Source organism: Lutra lutra, chromosome 1, assembly GCF_902655055.1.
Source record: "Lutra lutra chromosome 1, mLutLut1.2, whole genome shotgun sequence".
Lineage (NCBI taxonomy): Eukaryota > Metazoa > Chordata > Mammalia > Carnivora > Mustelidae > Lutra > Lutra lutra.
The window spans coordinates 110345774-110365187 of record NC_062278.1 but is presented as its reverse complement, the minus strand read 5'-3'; the positions used below and the strand labels follow the sequence as shown (position 1 = coordinate 110365187).

General features: G+C 40.5%; 1 protein-coding gene across 1 annotated transcript; it reads right to left on the bottom strand.

Annotated features, from left to right (window-relative positions):
• Positions 1–462: 462 nt before the first annotated feature.
• Positions 463–19244, bottom strand: DNAJB11 (DnaJ heat shock protein family (Hsp40) member B11). Its single transcript, XM_047732376.1, has 10 exons — positions 18946–19244; positions 16172–16328; positions 11078–11175; positions 9233–9365; positions 5379–5521; positions 4505–4587; positions 3784–3841; positions 2543–2654; positions 1698–1857; positions 463–925 (listed from the first exon to the last, which is right to left on the bottom strand). Exons 1-10 carry the CDS (start codon positions 19011–19013, stop codon positions 861–863), a joined length of 1077 nt encoding a protein of 358 aa, XP_047588332.1. The 5' UTR covers positions 19014–19244; the 3' UTR covers positions 463–860.
• Between the last annotated feature and the right edge of the window lie 170 nt (positions 19245–19414).

The window sequence follows — 19414 nt, the reverse complement described above, 5'->3', positions numbered from 1 at the left end:
AAAGGATTCTGCAGGTCTACCCCACATTCATTTTCTAGAACCAGTGGTACTGCTAGTTCCTAACGCAAACCAAAGGCTTTTTAATCATGAGGTCAACTGAGATTGTATATATGAAAAGTGCTTTCTGAACAGTAAAGTATCTGTGTTAGATTATTCCCGGATTAAATGAGAGGAAATGTACCTTCTCAGGAACAGTTAGATCTTTGTGTAATCTTGACTCAGTATCCCAATCTCTAATCTACTCAGTTCCTTCAAGTTCCTTTCTAGAAGATACCCTGTGTGTTTACTTGGCTATGGGGAATGGATCATTACCACCCTTTTGCAGACTTGTGTGTCCATCTTGCCTGATGGAAGGACAACCCAACTAGCCACAGGAAGCCAGGGGGATGCTGGGCAGATCAAGGGAAAGTGACCAGATGGAGATGGAAGGACAACAAGGTAGCTAAACCAACAAGAAACGAGTCAAGAAGAAAATAGCAACAAAATGTATTTAAAAACAGACTTCTCCAGTTGTCATTTTGAATGAAATAGCTAACAATTAACCCCAACCCTTTATATTGTGTTTCTTTTGCTCTTGGAGTCCTCTTGCGGCTTTAATTCTTGAAACTCAGGCAGCAGCACCAAACATTAAATCCCCAAAGGGAGAGGTATTATTAAACCTTTTGCTGGCCAGCCTTTTCTGAACACAAATGGACAAATTCTTAAGCCCTCTTATTCATCTCATGACGATCATTAGGAAAAAAAATTTAAGCCAAACTTGCATATTGAAAATAAGAACAAAAACAGACACAAAAAAAACCCTGTAGATAATAAATATCGCTGATTCACTTATTTTAAACAAAGTCCAATTTTATTCACTCTTAATACCCTTGCAGTCCATTGTATACCTTCTGCACTGATCCTTGGTTCAGTAGCTGTTTGATACCTGAAAAAAGAGGGAACAAGTGATTCCATCAATAAAACGTGATTTCTGTAGAGTTTAAAGAGCAGGTTTCATGGGAAAGCTCACAAAAGGCTGTATGACAACTGTGGATCCAAATTAAACAAATAACTACGCATGTTCAAGTCTATTGCATGTGGATCCCCTGAGCCCCCCACAGGCACATGTATGTCCAAGACTGCCCCCTGTCTCTTTCTGTCTCTCAGGCACACAGACCACACACATATCCCACAAAACCCTATCCAATGAGAAATGAGGAGAGGCCATCAAAAAGGAAGTAAAGCTCTTCAGTGATCTTCTGGTCCTTCTTCTTTGTCCTCTTTTCAGTTTTGACCTCTTTCACCACTCTCCTTCCTCTTCCTAATTAGGATGCACCAGCAGGCCTCTTGCCTCAAGCAGCCCTTGCTGATGCCACCCCTCTGAGCCTTTAGCCCTGCTAATGTCTACCTGATACTTCCCTTTATGGTTTGGTCCAGCTAATTTGTTTTATATGATTCCAATTCACATGAATTCACATTCACACGTCCTCGGTTTCAAAGCCCAGCTCATACAGCCCTTTGTAAAACAGTGACAGAAGAATTCTGAATATCTCCTTTACAGGAAGTCAAGTTCATTTTCTGGTCCTGTGTTTGCTGTCTGATGTCCCTGGAGGGTTTTGTTTTTGTTACCCATCCTCTTTAACCACTGTTCTCATAGTCACATACCACAGACATACACACATGCGCACACATGTTCTCTCTCTCATTAGACTGCTCACCTTCTCTTGCTTCCTCTGTTAATTGTTCTTTTGGAAAATCCACATCAAAAGTGATTATCAAAGAGCCCTTGATGTTGTTGTTGTCAAAGTTGGGGAGCCCTTCTCCTTTCTTCCATAGCTTGGCTCCTGGTCTCGTGATCTTATCCCGGGAAATATGTACCTAGAAAGCAAAAGGGTAGGGGTTACCCGAGTGGCTCACTTTGTCGAGCATCTGCCTTTGACTCAGATCATGAGCTCAGGGTCCTGGGATCAGGCCCCACGTCAGACTCCCTGCTCAGCGGGAGGCCTGCTTCTCTCTCTCCTCCCCACTCATGCTCTCTCTAGCAATCTATGCCTCTTTCTCAAATAAATAAATACAATCTTTATTTTAAAAAAAATTTTTAAAAAGATGGGGCGCCTGGGTGGTTCAGTGGGTTGAAGCCTCTGCCTTCAGCTCAGGTCATAATCCCAGGGTCCTGGGATCGAGCCCCACATCGGCCTCTCTGCTCAGCGGCGAGCCTGCTTTCCCCTTCTCACTCTGCCTGCCTCTCTGCCTACTTGTGATCTCTGCTTGTCAATTAAATAAATATTTAAAAAAAAAGAAAGAAAGAAAGAAAGCAAAAGGGTATGGGACTGGACTAGGACTCTTGAAATACAACACATGGCTTCTAGTGAGCAGTGGTGTCCAGAGCTCCTGTCACAGCTCAGCACAGCATCAAAGATGAAGGGACAAGGGAAACATCACTAGGACACCGCAAGCCAAAGAAATACGTTTTCAAAATAAAAAGAGAAATCAAACACATATCCCCAAACCACCCACATGAAGGTTTTAAAAGGACAGGAAGCAGAAAAATTGGTGTGTTTACCTTGTGGCCATCCAAGTGAGTAATATCCATATCAAAGCCCACCAGAGACTCCACTAGTGAGATTGTCACATTTGTGTATAAATCATCTCCTCTCCTTTCGAATATTGGGTGTCTAAAAACAGAACAAGGTAAAAATCAAAACTTTCCATCTTTCTTTGGAAAGCATTCAAAAATGTTTTAGAAAAATCTTGTGGAAAGGATGAATACCACTCTTTCAAACAATAAACATTTATTAGATATTCCTTTGTGTATAGTATTAATTGAAACTACAAAGTTCTGTAAGATTTATTAAATCCTAAGCTTAAGGAGCTTATAAATTAGGAGAAGGCAGAGCAGATAAGTAAAAGTAAGAGTAATTAGATTACAGAAAAGAGAAAGAAAATACTTCTGGCAGTGAGGACTGGGCGATGGGCATCAGGAACAGGTTTGCGAAGGTCTCCAGAGCTGGGCTCAAGGCCAGGTCAGCTCTAGAGACGCAGATACAGTAGAAATGGGGGAGGGGTGTAGGGGAGTTGGGGTACAAGGAATTCTGGCAAAGACCAGGACCTAAGAAGGTACCACATTTATTTTTATTTATTTATTTACTGGTACCATATTTATTCAGGGAATAGCACATGTTCAAGTTTCTCTGGGAAGATGTGAGAAAGATAAAGTAGGTAAGGAAGCTGGGGGAAGTCCTAGGCAGTGAGGGCCCATTTCTCCATATTTACGTGGGAAACTTGTTTCAATAAGTCCTTAGAAGCAGAGGTATCACTGCTTCTCAAGGTGGTAACAGGAGAGAAATAAAAAACTGGAAAGCTGGAGTCCCGGGCAAAATTCGTACATAAGCAGCACTTCATGCTAAAGAGAAGCTGCAGATTATGTCATAGAAGGTACTTTCTATCCCAAGTCTTCCATCCTTGTATGGTGCCATGCTTCCTCAGTCAAAATCTCGGGTCTCCTTGAGTTGCATTTGTGTTTGCCTCTCTTTTACAACTCCTTACTTGTCTTATCAGTTTTTCCTTCCAACATCTTTTGGTTTTGTAGGTCCTGAGTAAATATGTTAACAGCTCAATCCTCAGCCACAACCGCAAATTTTCAGTATTGTTGTAGAGTTACAAACGATCGTTTAGGGTATGAAGGGTATGGAGAGAGAGTAAACTCTAACAGTGTCCTGGTGGCTATCCATTTGTCTCTATCCTAATGCAACTCACCTGAAAAGCAGGGGCTAAAGAGAAGGTCTCCAAAATCTGATCACTTACTTGACAACTTTGATTCGGAACCGCAGGTCCCCTGGCTCTCCATCCACATGAGGCTCACCTAGTTCGAAGAAATGATGTCACATTTAAGTCGCACATTGTGCATGCTGCAAAACTATCTGCAGTTCAGGAGAATTTTTTAAAGCCACTACCTTAGGTGTGGTCTATCGAGTCTATCTGTGAGAGCAGTGTCTCTAACTGGTTATATCAAGTTTTGGATTATTAGTGAAGATCACCTGTATCTCAGGCACAGCAATAAATAACTTGACCTGTTTCCTAAACAAAGAAAGATTCACTGATTTCTTGAACCTAAAGTCTTAAAGCTTCTTTTCTTTCAGAAACCTCAAAGGGGAGGTCTGAGAGCCTTTGATTAATGCCAACCAGAGCTACATATCTTCTTTCACTGCTGAGTTAAAATTAATCCATTAGGGTCTGAACACCCTAAATTTTGAAATAACTTAGACTACTAGATAAAAAGTTACTAGGTAGTTAACTTTTGGCCATGGTATTCTAAAGATAATCTGTAGTGCTATGGTTTAAGGTGAACATCCAGGAAGGCCATGAAAGGCTTTCTGCGCCCTAAAACTGACTGGAGAGTGTTGGAAATGATATATGCATTTACTACGTGGTCATTAGGATATGATGTGAGGGGGGGTGGCTGGTATTCACAAGCACACAGAGAACACAGAATTATGACAGTTAAACATCAATATCAGCGTTTCACCTTCTCCAATAAAGGGGTACTCCATGCCATCTCTCACCCCAGGTTCTATTTCTACCTCCAGTGTTCGTTCTTCATTCACTAGTCTGAAATAGAATTTAAAAAGAAAAAAATGAAAATACAAACCAAACTCCACACACACATAATTAATTTTTTCTGTTCTATCAGAGTTGTTTCTTGAAAGACTAGTCTATGCCTCTAGTTGACAGAGCCATCTGAGATCTATTTACATCTCCTACATGCCAAAAGCCAGGGCAAAACTACTATCTATTATACAATCTTGTGGCTGTTGCCTCCAAAGAAGCCTGCAGTAGACTGATTACTTGAAGCTGAGTGATCAATAATAGAGAAAACTACTCACTCTTACATAAATTTCCATCTGGAAGGACAGAAGCAAATCAGAAGCAAAGTTTATCCTATCTGATATTTTTCCTGATCCCACAAAGAACTGATCTAGTTTTGATATATATATAAAATACACAGTCAATTAAATAGTTATGTTTATGACATAATCAGCAAATAGTACTTCTCTCATCTGCAGTGTTAGCTGGATATATATGACTGCTCTACTATTCCAAGTAGGAAAAATGTAACATTAATATTTGCTAAGTATATTCAGAGATAAAGGGCATAGCTTATTAGTTCAGAAATACAGAAGGAGATATAGGAGACATACTTTTGGGAAAAATAAAAAGGTACATGTCTTTTCTCTATCCTTTGGTGGAATGTGAAAAAGAGAGAGAAAGGAGGGTGTCGGGAGATAGGGAAAAAATCTCGGTATGGACCACGAGCATTTTATGAGACAAGTGAGAGGATGAGTGTCTCTCGGTGGAACAGAGAAGGTGCTCACTTGACCTTACTTGACGTGCTTACTTACTTGACGTTAGGGCACTCATCACAGACCACCTCCTGGGTCATCTGGAAACGCCCAGGGCCCAGCTGGGTAGTCCGCATCTCTTGCCGGCAGTTGCATTTTCGTTTGCCCGGAGCCTGCCTTGCCACAGGTTTGTTTCGAACTACCTAAGAAGTACATAAACATCAGCTTCTCTCCCTATAAAAGAGCCTCCGATTTCCTCAGCTGATCAGGGCTGCACAGGTGCTGGGGCTGGAATGTTCCCTTCTCTGGCAAGCTATCCCCCAGGGAGACCTAATGCTGAGAGAAGCCTTTGTGGAGTTACAAATCAGCCCCCATCCCATGCAGGAATGAAGCAAACGGATACTTAAACGACTCCACGTCTGAAGCTGGAGGAGAGAGAGGGGACTAAGAAAGAAGAGAACTGAAAAATGAGGTGGATGATATCGACATTTCTAAGGCACAACTAAACACCACTGAGTTGAAGCCATTCACACAATTACTATCTTTTAAGAAATCTGAGCCGTGCAAAGCACAACCCCTGGAGAACAACCATGGCCTTGAAAAGCTGGTATTGGCTGCCACCATACCATTAGCTATGATAAATCTAATGAAAACACTTCCTTGTTTCAGGCAACTCAATTTAGGACGGTTGCCCACTACTATCTCACATCAGATACTGAATATGTGAGGGACACAATGATCACCTCTTTGTCGCTGCCTGCAACCAGACACACTGCTCCCTCAAGGTACGTGGGAACCCAGACACATGAAGAACTGTATTCCGGGTTTTGCCTGTTTCATCAGTCAGACACCTAATCATAAGGCACATATTCACACAGCAGGATGACACAGACGCTCGGGAGGAAAGCCCCTTACAGCCCACAAATACATGAAAGCCTAGGTCAATGGAATAAATGACAACAGTAATTAGAGCAGACACTCTATGACACTTACTCTGTGCCAAACAATACTCTGATCACTTTTACATACATGAACTTGCTTGATCCTTGCATCAACCTCATGAAGTAGATACTGATATGGTCTCCGTTTTATAAGGGAAGTAATGAAGGCACAGAAAGGTTCAGGAACATGACCAAGGTCACATAACTAATATATGGCAGAGCCAGTATTTGAAATCAGGCAGTCTAGCTCTGAAGTCTGTGCTTTTAATTACCATGCTTTCTTCAAGGTCATTCTTCCTTGAAAAGGAATTTTCCATGGGTCATTTAAATGGCAAGGCAGACATCCTTTACCACAACTGGATTTTTGTTAGGGATGCGCTAACTGTGAAGAGTGATGTACACAGGGTATTAGTAATGACTACAGACAACATGTCTGGAGGGAACAAGGGAGTTCATTAGGCTCACCACCTTCTCCCACCTCAACAACCTATCTTGCTTTTGAAGGAGAGATGTCCCGAATACTCAGTGCCCCTCCCCCTGCTTTCAGACCGAAGCACTGTATCGGAAGCCCGTGCACCCTCTGTAACTATCCAGTCTTCTTTCAACTACTTGGAGCAAAAGCACAACTAATGAGAATGCTTCCTGTCAAGCTGGTACGTAAGCATGGGCTACTGGCTATCTCCTCCAAAATCCTCTAAAAACTAAAAGAAAAAACGGATTTCAGGAAACAATTATAACACATCATTGGTTAGAAAATTCCAGAGATGGAAGGCTGTTTGGAACTGGCATGTGTACAGTGTAGCGGCTACAGCTTCGGGCAGCAGCTAGTGGGGGCCACTGCGGAGATGCTAGAGAAAAGTAGTTGAAGTTCTGCTCTCTCATCTCTCTCTTCAACTGCCTTGGGACAAGCACTGTTTGGCCCCCCTCTTCCAAAACAACAGACCCCAGACACCAAACAAAACACAGTTAAAACCACTATGAAAAGGTTTGCCTCAAGATGCTCTACCAGGGAAAGAAACTTGCTGACACCCATGGGGGAAATGCAAGTTCAAAGGCCAAAAAAAATCTAGACACTTGAGGAGTCCAACTATATACCCTCCACCTGCAGAAAAGACAACAAATTGGAAAAAACATATATTTTAAGCAAATGTATTAGAGAAGACAGGCCAAGAATTTAAAATAAGCATGGTAATATTTAAGGAGAAAAGGAAAGACATTAGCGATAATGTAAGGATCCAGTACAATTGTTATGTATAAAAACGTGAATTGAAATAAAAAAACAGCCAATGGGATATTATTAGGATAGACATAGTTGAAGACTATAGTGAGGCAGAAGTCCAAAATAAGGCACTCTCCTAGAAGGAAGCAGAGAAGGCTAAAGAACTAGAATGGGTTTTTTGTTTGGTTGGTTTTATATTTATAAGAAAGTTAAGAGCAGCTAGAAGGAGAAATGCCAACAAAGAGGATTATGTATTTGAAAAAATAACAGAGATAAATTTTCCAGAACTAAAAATAGATGAATAACCTCAAATGAAAAGATCCCAAAGTTTTAGTAGAAAATATAAGTGACCTGTTTTCTGATTTTAGGGCAGAAAAGAATTTTTTTTTTTTTTAAAGATTTTATTTATTTATTTGAGAGAGACAGAATGAGAGGGTGAAAGAGAGAGCACATGAGTGGGGAGGGCCAGAGGGAGAAGCAGACTCCCTGCCAAGCAGAGAGCCTGATTCGGGACTTGATCCCAGGACTCCAGGATCATGACCTGAACCAAAGGCAGTCGTTTAACCAACTAAGCCACCCAGGCATCCCCCAGAAAGAATTTCTTAAACAAGATACAAAAACTAACCATAAAAGTAAAGACTGATAAATTTAGCCACGTTAAAATTAACTACTTCTGTTCATTTTAAATAAATCTTCAATATAATGGAAACACAAGTTACAAACTGATTGGCTACCTCTAGCCAACAAAGGTTAATAGTAAGAATAAACTATTCTTAGAAATCAATAAGAAAAGGGCAAAAAATATATATATGGGCAAAATATGAACAGACATTTCCCAAGAGAGGAAACAAATATGGCCACTTAACATATGAAGATGTTTATCCTAATTATGAACCAAGAAAATACAAATCAAGACCACAATGACATAACATCTCTGCCCACTTGATGGGCAAAAACTGAAAAGTCTAATAATTCCATTTTAGAGGGGCAGAAGGTCGACAGGATCTCATGAACTGCTGATGGAAGTGCTGGTAGTCATCAATGGAGAAAACAATACAGAATCATCTTGTACACATCACACTAGTTCAGATTCCCCAGCAATTTCACTCTTCCATATATACATCCAAGAGAAATTCTTGCTCACATGTACTTAGATGTACGTACAAGTTCATAACAGCACTGTGAGGAAGTGGAAAAAAAAAACCACCGTAGAAATAACCTACATGCTTACTGATACAATAAAATTCACAATAAGATAATGTTCAGCAGAATTACAGTGACAGCAACAGACACTAACCTTGGTAACATAACAGTGAAAGAAGCCAGTCCCAGGAGGTAAGGTATGGTGTGATACCATTTTTACAAGGTCAAAAACAATGAAAACACAACGACATATTATTCAGGTATTCATACACATGTAATACAACAAACAGACAAGTGTAACAAGGGAACGATAAAGACCAAACTCAGGAGGGCAGCTAGCTCTGAAGGGAGGTGGAGGGATGGAAGCGGGAGGGAGCACAGGGCAGATATGAGTGGTGGTCTTCTTGTAGTTAGTTCTTGGGCTGGGCAATGAGTTCATGAAACAAGAGCTGTGTGCATCATGAACCGATGATTATGATTAACTCAACTTGATGCATCTGGTCACTCCCCCGACTCCCAGAAGACAGAGAAGGTACTCAGAAATTCCTTGTTTTTGGTCAAAAGAACAAGTTCTGGGAGTTAGTATGAATAGCTGTATTGTTTGAACTTACTTCCACAAAATTTCCTGCATATACTTCTTCCAAAGTGACTTCTAGATCTACAATGATATCACTGCCTCTTGGAATATTTCGGTCCTGCTGACGAGGGGTTCCTCCAAACATGAAACCAAAATCTCCAAAGAAGCTGTGGATAAGTGTAAAATCATCAGGAAAAGAAAGCAGAGCTCGTATCTGCAATTATTTACTTTTCTTCACATGGATACAATACTGTCTCCTACCAACATATTGTATAAAACCAGACATTTTTAATACATTGGAGTCATATATCATACACAATTTTTAATTTATACAATATCAACTATATTGCCCCCGCCACAAAAAAATTTTCCTTTTAATAAATATTGTCCAGACTTATAGCATAATGCATAAATACAGTGTGCCAATGAATTCAAAGTTAGGTTAATCACGAAAATAATAATTTGTTTTAATATGGAGGAATATCAGGATATAATGGACTTACTGAAAAAGGGCATAGTATTTATAAACTCAGATGATGCTGACTCTAATGGTAATTTTGAACATTTTTAGCGTTCACTTTGTATATTTAGAAACTAGCTCTAGTTAAAGAAGCTACTGTTCTATATAAAACTCTTGGGTACATAATTAAATAAGCTAAAAAAGCATCAGCCTTAGTAGAATGCTGGACCTTAAGAAAAAGGAAGCTCTACAAAACCTAAATCAATTTTTCTAAGTAACAAAAACATCACTTTGAATTAATACAAACAATGACCTTCAAATGTACAGGTGTTCTAATCTTAACATTAATTTTTGATGCTAAGAAGCCTCAGATATTAGCAAGTGATGACAGCTAGGTAACTCCCTCCCACCCACCAACTAATCTTGGTGAATAGATTCCCTGAATCTTAAACAAAAACAGACAGGGAGGATTTACAGGGTCTGGAGAGAGGAGGTGGTTGCTGCAGATGGCAGCTTTCTCCTTCTGGTATCACTTCTAATAGCCAAGGGGAACAGGACACTTTCCTAGTAGGCTAACACAACCACATCAATCCTGGGGAAGAGAAGGATTTCCTAATCATACCACTCACATATCTTCACAAGTCCTGAAAAATCTACAGTTACCCCCAAATACTAAATGGGGTAAACTACTGTATGCAAGAATGATTCTTAACTTTCTTTGGGAAAGGGTTCACAAAACCCTTTTAAGAAGAAAGCAATAAACCCTCTCCCCATAGGAATGCATACTCAAACTTTTTTTTTTGTTTATAACTTGATTTGAAACCCCAGATTAAGATCTTACATGGCATCATCAGGGCATATAGAAATTCAATAAAGAGGGGTTCAAAGAGAGTGAGAGAAAGGTGTGGATTATTCCAGCCATTTAGCACTCCCAGAAAGTGATGTGCAAAAGGAGATAAAGAGCCCCTACCCTAATTCCTCCCACCAATGCTGATTACCATAGATACCCCTCTCTTGTTGACAGAATGAAGAGGAGGCAGTTCTAGGTATGGGAGTAGGGATTTCCCTCACTCTTTCTGCTTATGAGAATAACTTTGTGCATTAAAGGTTTGCAGATTCTAAGAGAAGAGACAACACATACTGGTTTCCAACACACAGGGCCCCCAACATCATCAGGGTCAATGTGGTTGACACAGTGAGCTGGACGGACAGCACTTTCGGGGCTACCTATTTTGGAGCTTTATGAAAATAGAAGAGTGCATTCCCACAGGGAGGAGGATGACTGACCTCTTGGTCAAGAATCAGTTGAATTTTATTCTTCATCAAAAGCTTCTGAACAAGGGAGCAAGGATAAATCTTTAATAATCATCCAGTGATCCACTCTCAGATACTAACTTTGCAGATAGGTAAATTACTTACTGTGAAAAAATGTCTCCATGGGAGCTCTGATGACCATCTTTTAATCCCTCTTCACCGTAAGTATCATATTGTTTCCGTTTCTCACTATCTGACAGAACCTGGGGACAAAAGCCAGCAGAGGAAAAGATCATAAGTTGGTTATATGCGATTAAGGTACATTTGTATTTATGCTATATTTTTAGACTGATACTGTCTCTATGATTTTTGTGGAATGCAGTTTTCATTTGATATGGTATTAAGGCAAGTAAATATTTTCTTCAGCAGACTAAATTCTTTGATGCACTGTTCATTTTGGAACTTCACAGTGCTCAATTCATGTCTTTCCCAAAATTGGCCTAGTCACATAAAAGTCATATCTGAGATTAGCAATGTGGGGGTAAAGGGGAGGGCAACAACAGAAAAGAGGTAAGATGAATTCCTCTGGTTTATTTCCCATGCAGTTTGATTCTTGTGGTTGTGCTGTTCACCTCTATGACACAGTAGATCTCTGAACCATAGATTAGGATAGGACTATGACAGATTGTCATTAGTGATAGCAGCAGCAAAATGGGACAGCCTTAAAATCTGTCCAGGTCTACATGTCCACACCATATATGTGCCTCCCCTCCACACACATTAGAAGACTGACAGGTCAAGGGAATCAAATGATAGTCCCTTCAGAAAGGTCTATACTACTATATTTCCATTATCCCTTTTCCATTTGGGGGTGATGTAGAAATCCTTTTGTAGAAGAATGCTGTCTGCCACATATATGTTTAAGTCTGTAAACTTCTGAGTCTGAATTACAGAGTAAAACAACAAAGAAACCACTGCTCTATGAAGACTGCTCAAGGATTATTTCACAGCTTGAAAAGATTGGGCCCATTCCATTTATATAATACTGAAGAATATAAAAACAAAGTAAGCTTCCATACTCTTTAAAATCTGCTTTCAAGTTGCCAAAAAAAGTAAAAGCTTCCCACCTATGTAGAGAAATCTGAAGTATACCCACACATATAATTTTGACAACTAAATAATTTTATACCTCCTTTGTTATTTTGAATCGAAATATTTAGACAGCAGATTGAAGGGGAAAGTTATTTCAAACCCATACTTGCACTGGCTCAGGGAAAGAGAAGCTGGAAGTAGATGGGGCTTGTTGACTCAGCAAAAGAAACAGAAGACCTGCCTGGCATATATAAACAGGACACACTTTGGCTACGGGCTGAGTGATGTGTAAGAAGCCACTGCAAAAATTTTCTTTTTCTAAATTTATCTGACATGTTACAAGAAATTGAGTGTATGAGAGAGAACATTCCTTTTTTTTTTTTTTTTTTAAGATTTTATTTATTTATTTATTTATCAGAAAGAGAGAGAGAACGAGTGAGCACAAGCAGGGGGAATGGCAGGCAGAGGGAGAAGCAGGCTCCTCGCCAAGCAAGGAGCCCAACGTGGGACTCAGTCCCAGGACCCTGGGATCATGCCCTGAGCCAGAGGCAAAAGCTTAACCGACTGAGACACCCAGGCATCCTGAGAGAGAGAGCATTCTTTTATTTTATTTTTTTTAAGATTTTATTTATTTGACAGAGATAGAAAGCATGAGTAGGCAGGAGTTACAGGCAGAGGGAGAGGGAGAAGCAGGTTCTCTGCCGATCAGGGAGCCCTACTTGGGGCTCCATCCCAACCATGAACTGAGCTGAAGGAAGCCGATTAACTTGACTAAGCCACCCAGGCACCCCAAGAGAAAACATTCTTAAAAGCAGAGACAAATGGGTTAGTTCTGAATTGACCAGAGTAGTTGACTAAAGATACTATGACAGTTCATATGAAAGGAATGTTTTAGTAAATATCCTTAAAAAAATCAGCTATTTCAGGGAAGTAGAAATGGGCAAACTTAAAAAACAAACAAACAAAAAAGACAACTCTTATTATCATGTGATCTGGACTTCCAATATTTTTACTTTCAAGTCTCCTGTGGTTTTATCTCAACAAAGGAATGAACCCCACATTTGGGTCTATAAGAAATACCACTTCAAAACCCCCGAACAGGGACATCTGGATGGCTCAGTCGGTTAAGCATCTGTCTTCGGTTTATGATCCCAGGGTCCTGGGATTGAGTCCCATGTCAGCCTCCTTGCTCAGCAGGGAGCCTGCTTCTCCCTCTGCCTCTGCTGTTCCCCCTACTTATGCTCTCTCTCTGACAAATAAATAAAATCTTTAAAAAAAAAAAAAAAAGCCACACACACAAAAACAAAACCCCCAAAGACTATTTTAGAGTCAGTCTTTTTATGGACAGCAGAGACTTCTGGAGTAACTGCCCCCCCCACAAAACTATCCTTAAAGTTATCTATTATAATTCACTTCCTCCTCAGTTTTTTTCTGTCCAAGGAAAGTGATTTTATTCCATGGTCTTGGAAACTATTTTATTTTCAAAAGAAAATAAAGGTTCTTAGATGATTGGCCAATCAACCCAGAGTCTCAACTAATTAAGATGCCAGCAGTAATCCCAGTTCAGTAGAGAAGACAGATTTGTATTCACAGAAGACTCTTCAACTTAACCGGGATTTTGATTTGTGAACACTAATTTATCTAAGGACCAAGGCAATGAAGTGAGTGATACAAAGAAAAAAGAAAATTTGAACTAGTGACTAGAAAGGTTCTTATAGTTAAATAAACTGCAATCTCATAAATGATTTATATATATATAGCCTGCTTAGGTTGTCGCTTAAGAACATGGTAGACTCTAAGGTTTTTGTTTTTTTAAAAGACACACAGAGAGAATGAGTGAACATGAGAGTGGTGGGTGAAAGGCAGAGGGTGAGGGAGAGAGAGAATCCCAAGCAGGCTCCACACTCAACACGAAGCCTGATGCAGGTCTCGATCCCATGACCCTGAAATCATGACCTGAGCTGAAATCAAGAGCTGGATGCTCAACCAACTAAGCCACCCAGATGCCCCAACATGGTAGCCTCTTTAAAGAACATGACAAATTCTTAGCAACACCTTCCCTAAAAATTATTTTGGACTATTGGGTTCCTAGTAAAAAAAGGAAATATTTATGGGAAAATAGTGCAAAATATGGAATCCATATTATCAAGAAGAACCAAAATGTTACATATAATTTAAAAGAGTCCACCAATGCTCTCAATTTATTTGTGGGACCTAGGTTAGGAATTCCAGTCCTATAGGAGCCCTGAAGGTGTCAATAGAAGAAAGGGGGGCCCCATTAGCTTTAGGTTTCTCCTGGGTATAAATCACTGTTTTAGTTCAGTGGATTCTTTAATCTAGGCTTTGGGATCCCTTACCTTTGGGGTTTTTCCCACTACTAAAATATTTTTCAGATTTTTCAGCCTTCTCTCTATCCAGGGATTTAACTTGAATTCAGAAGTTTTAGCTCCATAACTTTCAGAGTTAAATTAGTTTTTCTTGGGGCGCCTGGGTGGCTCAGTGGGTTAAGCCGCTGCCTTTGGCTCAGGTCATGATCTCAGGGTTCTGGGATCGAGCCCCGCATCGGACTCTCTGCTCAGCAGGGAGCCTGCTTCCCCTTTCTCTCCGCCTGCCTCTCTGCCTACTTGCAATCTCTCTCTCTCTGTAAAATAAATAAATAAAATCTTTAAAAAAAAAAAAATTAGTTTTTCTTGTGCCCTTTTAGAAAATGGGAGTGTTCTCACTAGAGTGATAACACTGTAATGTAAAAACTGAAATCTGTTAAGAAAGCAGAGTTTAAATGTTCTCACCATAAAAAGAAACAAATAAGTGAGGTGCTGGATGTGTTAGTTAATTACATGGGAAGAGTCCTTTCACAATGTACACATATATCAAATCATTAAAGATGTTATCATTTTATTTGTCAATTATATCTCATTAAGCCTGAAACCCCTCCCCCACCCAGATCTCTTAATCTATTTCTAGAGGAAAAGTGAATTGCAACGTATGAAAAATAGCTTCCTCCTAATAGATGAAAGATTATTAGAACTTATTTGTAAAATTTTTTCACCATAGTGTTGAACGAATCTGTGTACAACAGTTTTCCAAATAATAAGTAACTTATTAAGCATTCAAAAAATATTCCTTGGTGTAATTAACAATGGAATAAAAAATGGGAATAAGAATATGCCCAGCTCTGCTATATTTCATGGTATCCTAGTGCAGATTAAATGAGATGATACTGATAAAAGCATCTATATCTCCTGATTAGAGGCTGCAAATTATAAACTGTAGCTGTTTTGTTTGATCTGCACAAAAAAGAAATTTTATTTTTTTTTTATTTTTTTTTTTTAAAGATTTTATTTACTTATTTGACAGAGAGAAATCACAAGTAAGCAGAGAGGCAGGCAGAGAGAGGAGGAGGAAGCAGGCTCCCTGCTGAGCAGAAAGCCCGATGTGGGGCTCGAACCCAGGACCTGGGATCATGACCTGAGCCGAAGGCAGCGGCTTAACCCACTGAGCCACCCAGGCGCCCCCAAAAAAGAAATTTTAATATTGAATCAGTCACCAACATTTCCCAATCAAAAGAATTACACAAAAATCTGGATTTCCACTTCTCTTAAAAAATTACATGATCTGGCAACACTGTTTCCATTTGTACACGGCAAAAACTGGCTGGGTTTGAGTAACAGCTGTCCCCTTGAAAATGGGCAAGAAGGCTTCAGTTTGTCACAGTCCTCAACAATCCCTGTTGGTTCCGAACATGGAGGCAGAATATTCACTGTCACGTTTTACCTTATAACTGCCCTGCATGTCATGAGTCTGCTCCATGTATGCATGTGGATTTACAAACCTCATTTAAATTTTGTTTCTATTTCTGGCTCTAGCTCCCAAACTGATTGAATGATGATCAATCTACTCATTAACCTACCAATCTTTCTTTCTTTCTTTTTTTCATCTTTTTCACCTGAATCCCCTTAATCAAACAAAAACTAGTATGAAAAAAAAAATAGGAAATAGCATATACTAACCTTAATATACAATATAGCAGTAAACACTACTTTTATTTTTATCTATTGTCTCTTTTTAAAAAGAAGTGACCTGAAAGAAAGGAGTGTTACTCTGTGTTATGCTGACTTTTCTCTATCCGTAGGTTTTATTCATACTTCATCCTTTTTCCTGACTCACCTCATAAGCAGCACCTAGATCCTGGAATTTCTCCTGAGCTCGAGGATCATCAGGGTTCCGGTCAGGATGAAGCTGTAGGGCTAGTTTCCTGTAGGCCTTTTTAATGTCTTTTATAGAGGCACTTCGAGGTACCCCTAAGATCTTATAGAAATCTCGCCTGGGGAATAGGGAGGGGGAGAGGGTACTTCATTAAAGAGTTATACATTACATTTTTAAAAGCCAAATTTTTTCCTTTACATTTAGGTTTGTATATGAGCAAAGAGGTATGAAAATGAAGGTATACATGTGACACACAAAAAAAGCAGGACTAAAAAGAGAACACATCAGAATTTGTGATGAGTCTTATATATTGAAATAGTCACAATGAGAGGCTATGCACTTGTTGAACTTGGCTAGAATTATTCAAAATATCTGTGGTACACTTCTCTTAGAACTATCTTCAGGCAAGAAAACTATTTTACTCATGGCCACAAGTTATTTTCAACCAAAAACCACATAATCAAATTAACATTCTCCTCTTCCCTTCCCTCTATTAGTGACTTAAATCACTTCTGGCTGTTTCCAAAGGTCAAATAAAAACCAAAAGATGATTTTCTTTATTCAAAAAGATTCCATCACATAAATGTTCTAATAGTAGCTTTGTTTGGAATGTTAAACATGAAGTAACTGAAATTAACTTGAGAGGTTACCATGGAGGTTAAGCCAAAATCCAGTAAGGACCCTGAAGAAAGAATAACATCCATTTGGATATATGAATTGTGGTGTTATTTTGCTAAAAGTGAGAGAAAATACCAATCTCGCAGTCATTGCTAGTGGTTATACTGGTTTGTCTTGGTCAAGTCTTAATTACAGACAGCTGCTGAAGCCCATATGCAAGAGCCTAAAGTCTCAGCAGCTACAAATATACATATGGCAAGAGCTGGGAGATAAAGTACAGATTCGCTGACCTCCTGGCAAGGGACTATGCTGGAACCAAATTAACTATAAAAGGAATCTTTGCAAGAAGGGCAAATGGATGGATGGATAATAAATTTTCAGAGCAGGGACTACAGCCCATAGAAGACACCAAAAAAATAATCGTTGAATGAAATGAATAATTAAGCATGATCACAGAAACCTACTCCTTTTGCCAGAGTCACTTTAGCCATCAAAATTTATTCTGAAAATGCATTTCTCAACACAGGGGATGGGAAAGTTGTTCACAATGGACATGCTAATGCAGTAGTGATGGTGATTTTAAAACGCAATGGGGATAAAATGCACTGGGGTGCTAGGAGAACAAGACAGAACATTGAACAAATTATTTCATAAGCTCTTAGTCCCATTTTGGAAAGTCATTTAATAATTTCAGGTATAAGTCTGAAAAATTATCACCCCCCCAAGGGATTCCATGAAAAATAATTAGATGCTTTATCCTCTCCCCAAAAATCTGCAAACGCCCCAGAGATCTCTTGAGACAAGCATTAAATAAATAAAAAGGTTCACTAAAATTAATAACAAAAGAGCTTTTTAAAGAATGAGGCTTACTTAGAATATGCTTAATATAAAAATGGCTAAGTAACAGCCCAGAAAAATCAGGGAGAAGATGGCTGGCATAGTTCAGCATCAATATTATAGTTCCCAAAAAACTTCTTCCCCACCCCTCCCAAAAAAGGTTGGCATTTAAAGCTACAGAATTAGCAAATTCATACTGACATTTTGTTTAAACATCTTAGGATATGTGTTGCTTTAAATGAAGTACTAACAAAAACATACTAAGAAAAACAAAAGAGCATTACCTAGAAGAAACTAAATTTTTTAGCAACTTAAAATGCTTTACAAGAAAAAAAAATGACAGTAAATGTAAGCATATATGTACAGGGAAAAAAACTTTGAAGAAATAACAAGCACTTCAAAGTTTAAAGTTTTGCTAACCAGCATCTCCTCCAGTTAGAGAAACTTACGAATTGTTAGAAGCTAAGATTTCCCACACTCTAAAACATGAGCCTGGCATATCGTATCCTGTGGTCACCAGGCTTTAATACCATGGATCTAAAGGGCTGGAAGGATCCTTAAGAGTTCAGTTGGTCCTACTCCCTTCATACAGGGGCACCTTATTATCTTCATGCTACAGATAAGACTTTAGGTGGTTCCTTAAGAGGCACAGAATTCATAAGTGGGTTGGGGATGTATGGTCCTGAATGGCTCACTACCTGTTGGTGAAATGCTCTTCCCGTCCTAAGATCATAAAGCTTCTCAAGAAGATACCGCAAAGAGAGACAGTGAAGCATGATGACAGCTTAGGCAGAATTATCTCAAGAAACCGGAAAGTACAAGAACTCTCCAAAGAGTCTGCCTTGCTCCCTCAATCCAATTCCTTCAGTCCCAGCATGGTTTCTCTGTCTGTTCCTACTTCCTCACTCAGCCTCGCATCATAACCCGCCCACTTTAATGTCAGCCCCCTCAGTGGCTGGCTGCAGGCTATACATTGTAGGGCCCTCTTCTACAGCTCAGCAGCAACCCCACCCCACGGTGTGTCTGGCTGTGCATCCAAATCCCACTCTTTGGGGCAAATCTAGCTCCAGGGGCCTCTGGACCTAAGCCCCCTCTCTCGTGCCACCCACTGCTCTCCTGTCCACCCCCCGCGAGCCTGGCCCACAGGACCCATTCTTCTGCTCCCACCGCCTCACCTCAGCAACGCCCCTCTCTACTCCCTCAGTCTGGCAATGCTCCCTCATCCCCAGCCAAGACTGACAGACTCACGGGCCCCGTGCCCGCGGGTGCCTGTTCCTCACCCGGCGATCACGGCCCCGAGGAGGTAGAGCAGCAACAGGCAGAAGGTGCCCAGGTTCTGCGGAGCCATGGTTTCTCGGTGCCGGCCTCTGTGCCGGTCCCTAGCCCACGCGCTCCTCACAGCCTCTGCCGCCGCCGCGTCGGCTCACCAGCCCACCCGGCGCTGAGAGGCCGCCTCCCACGGGGCTCTCCTCCTCGGTCCGCAGCGACAGCTAGCTCGCCCCCTCCTCTGCCAGTCCACTTCCCGGGAGTCCCGAGTCCCCCAGCAGGCGAGAGCCAATCGCTGCTCGGGACATCACACGCGGCCGGCGCCTCTCAGCCAATCGGCGCAGTACACTTCACCTCCGAGGCGGCGCGGGCGGCCAGTTAGGCCTCTGAATTGCAGCCGCAGCTCTGGGCCAATTAGAGGAGGAAACGTCAGAGAGCCGCGCCGCCGCAGGGATCCGCTCAGCCTGAGTAGCCGCGAGTCGT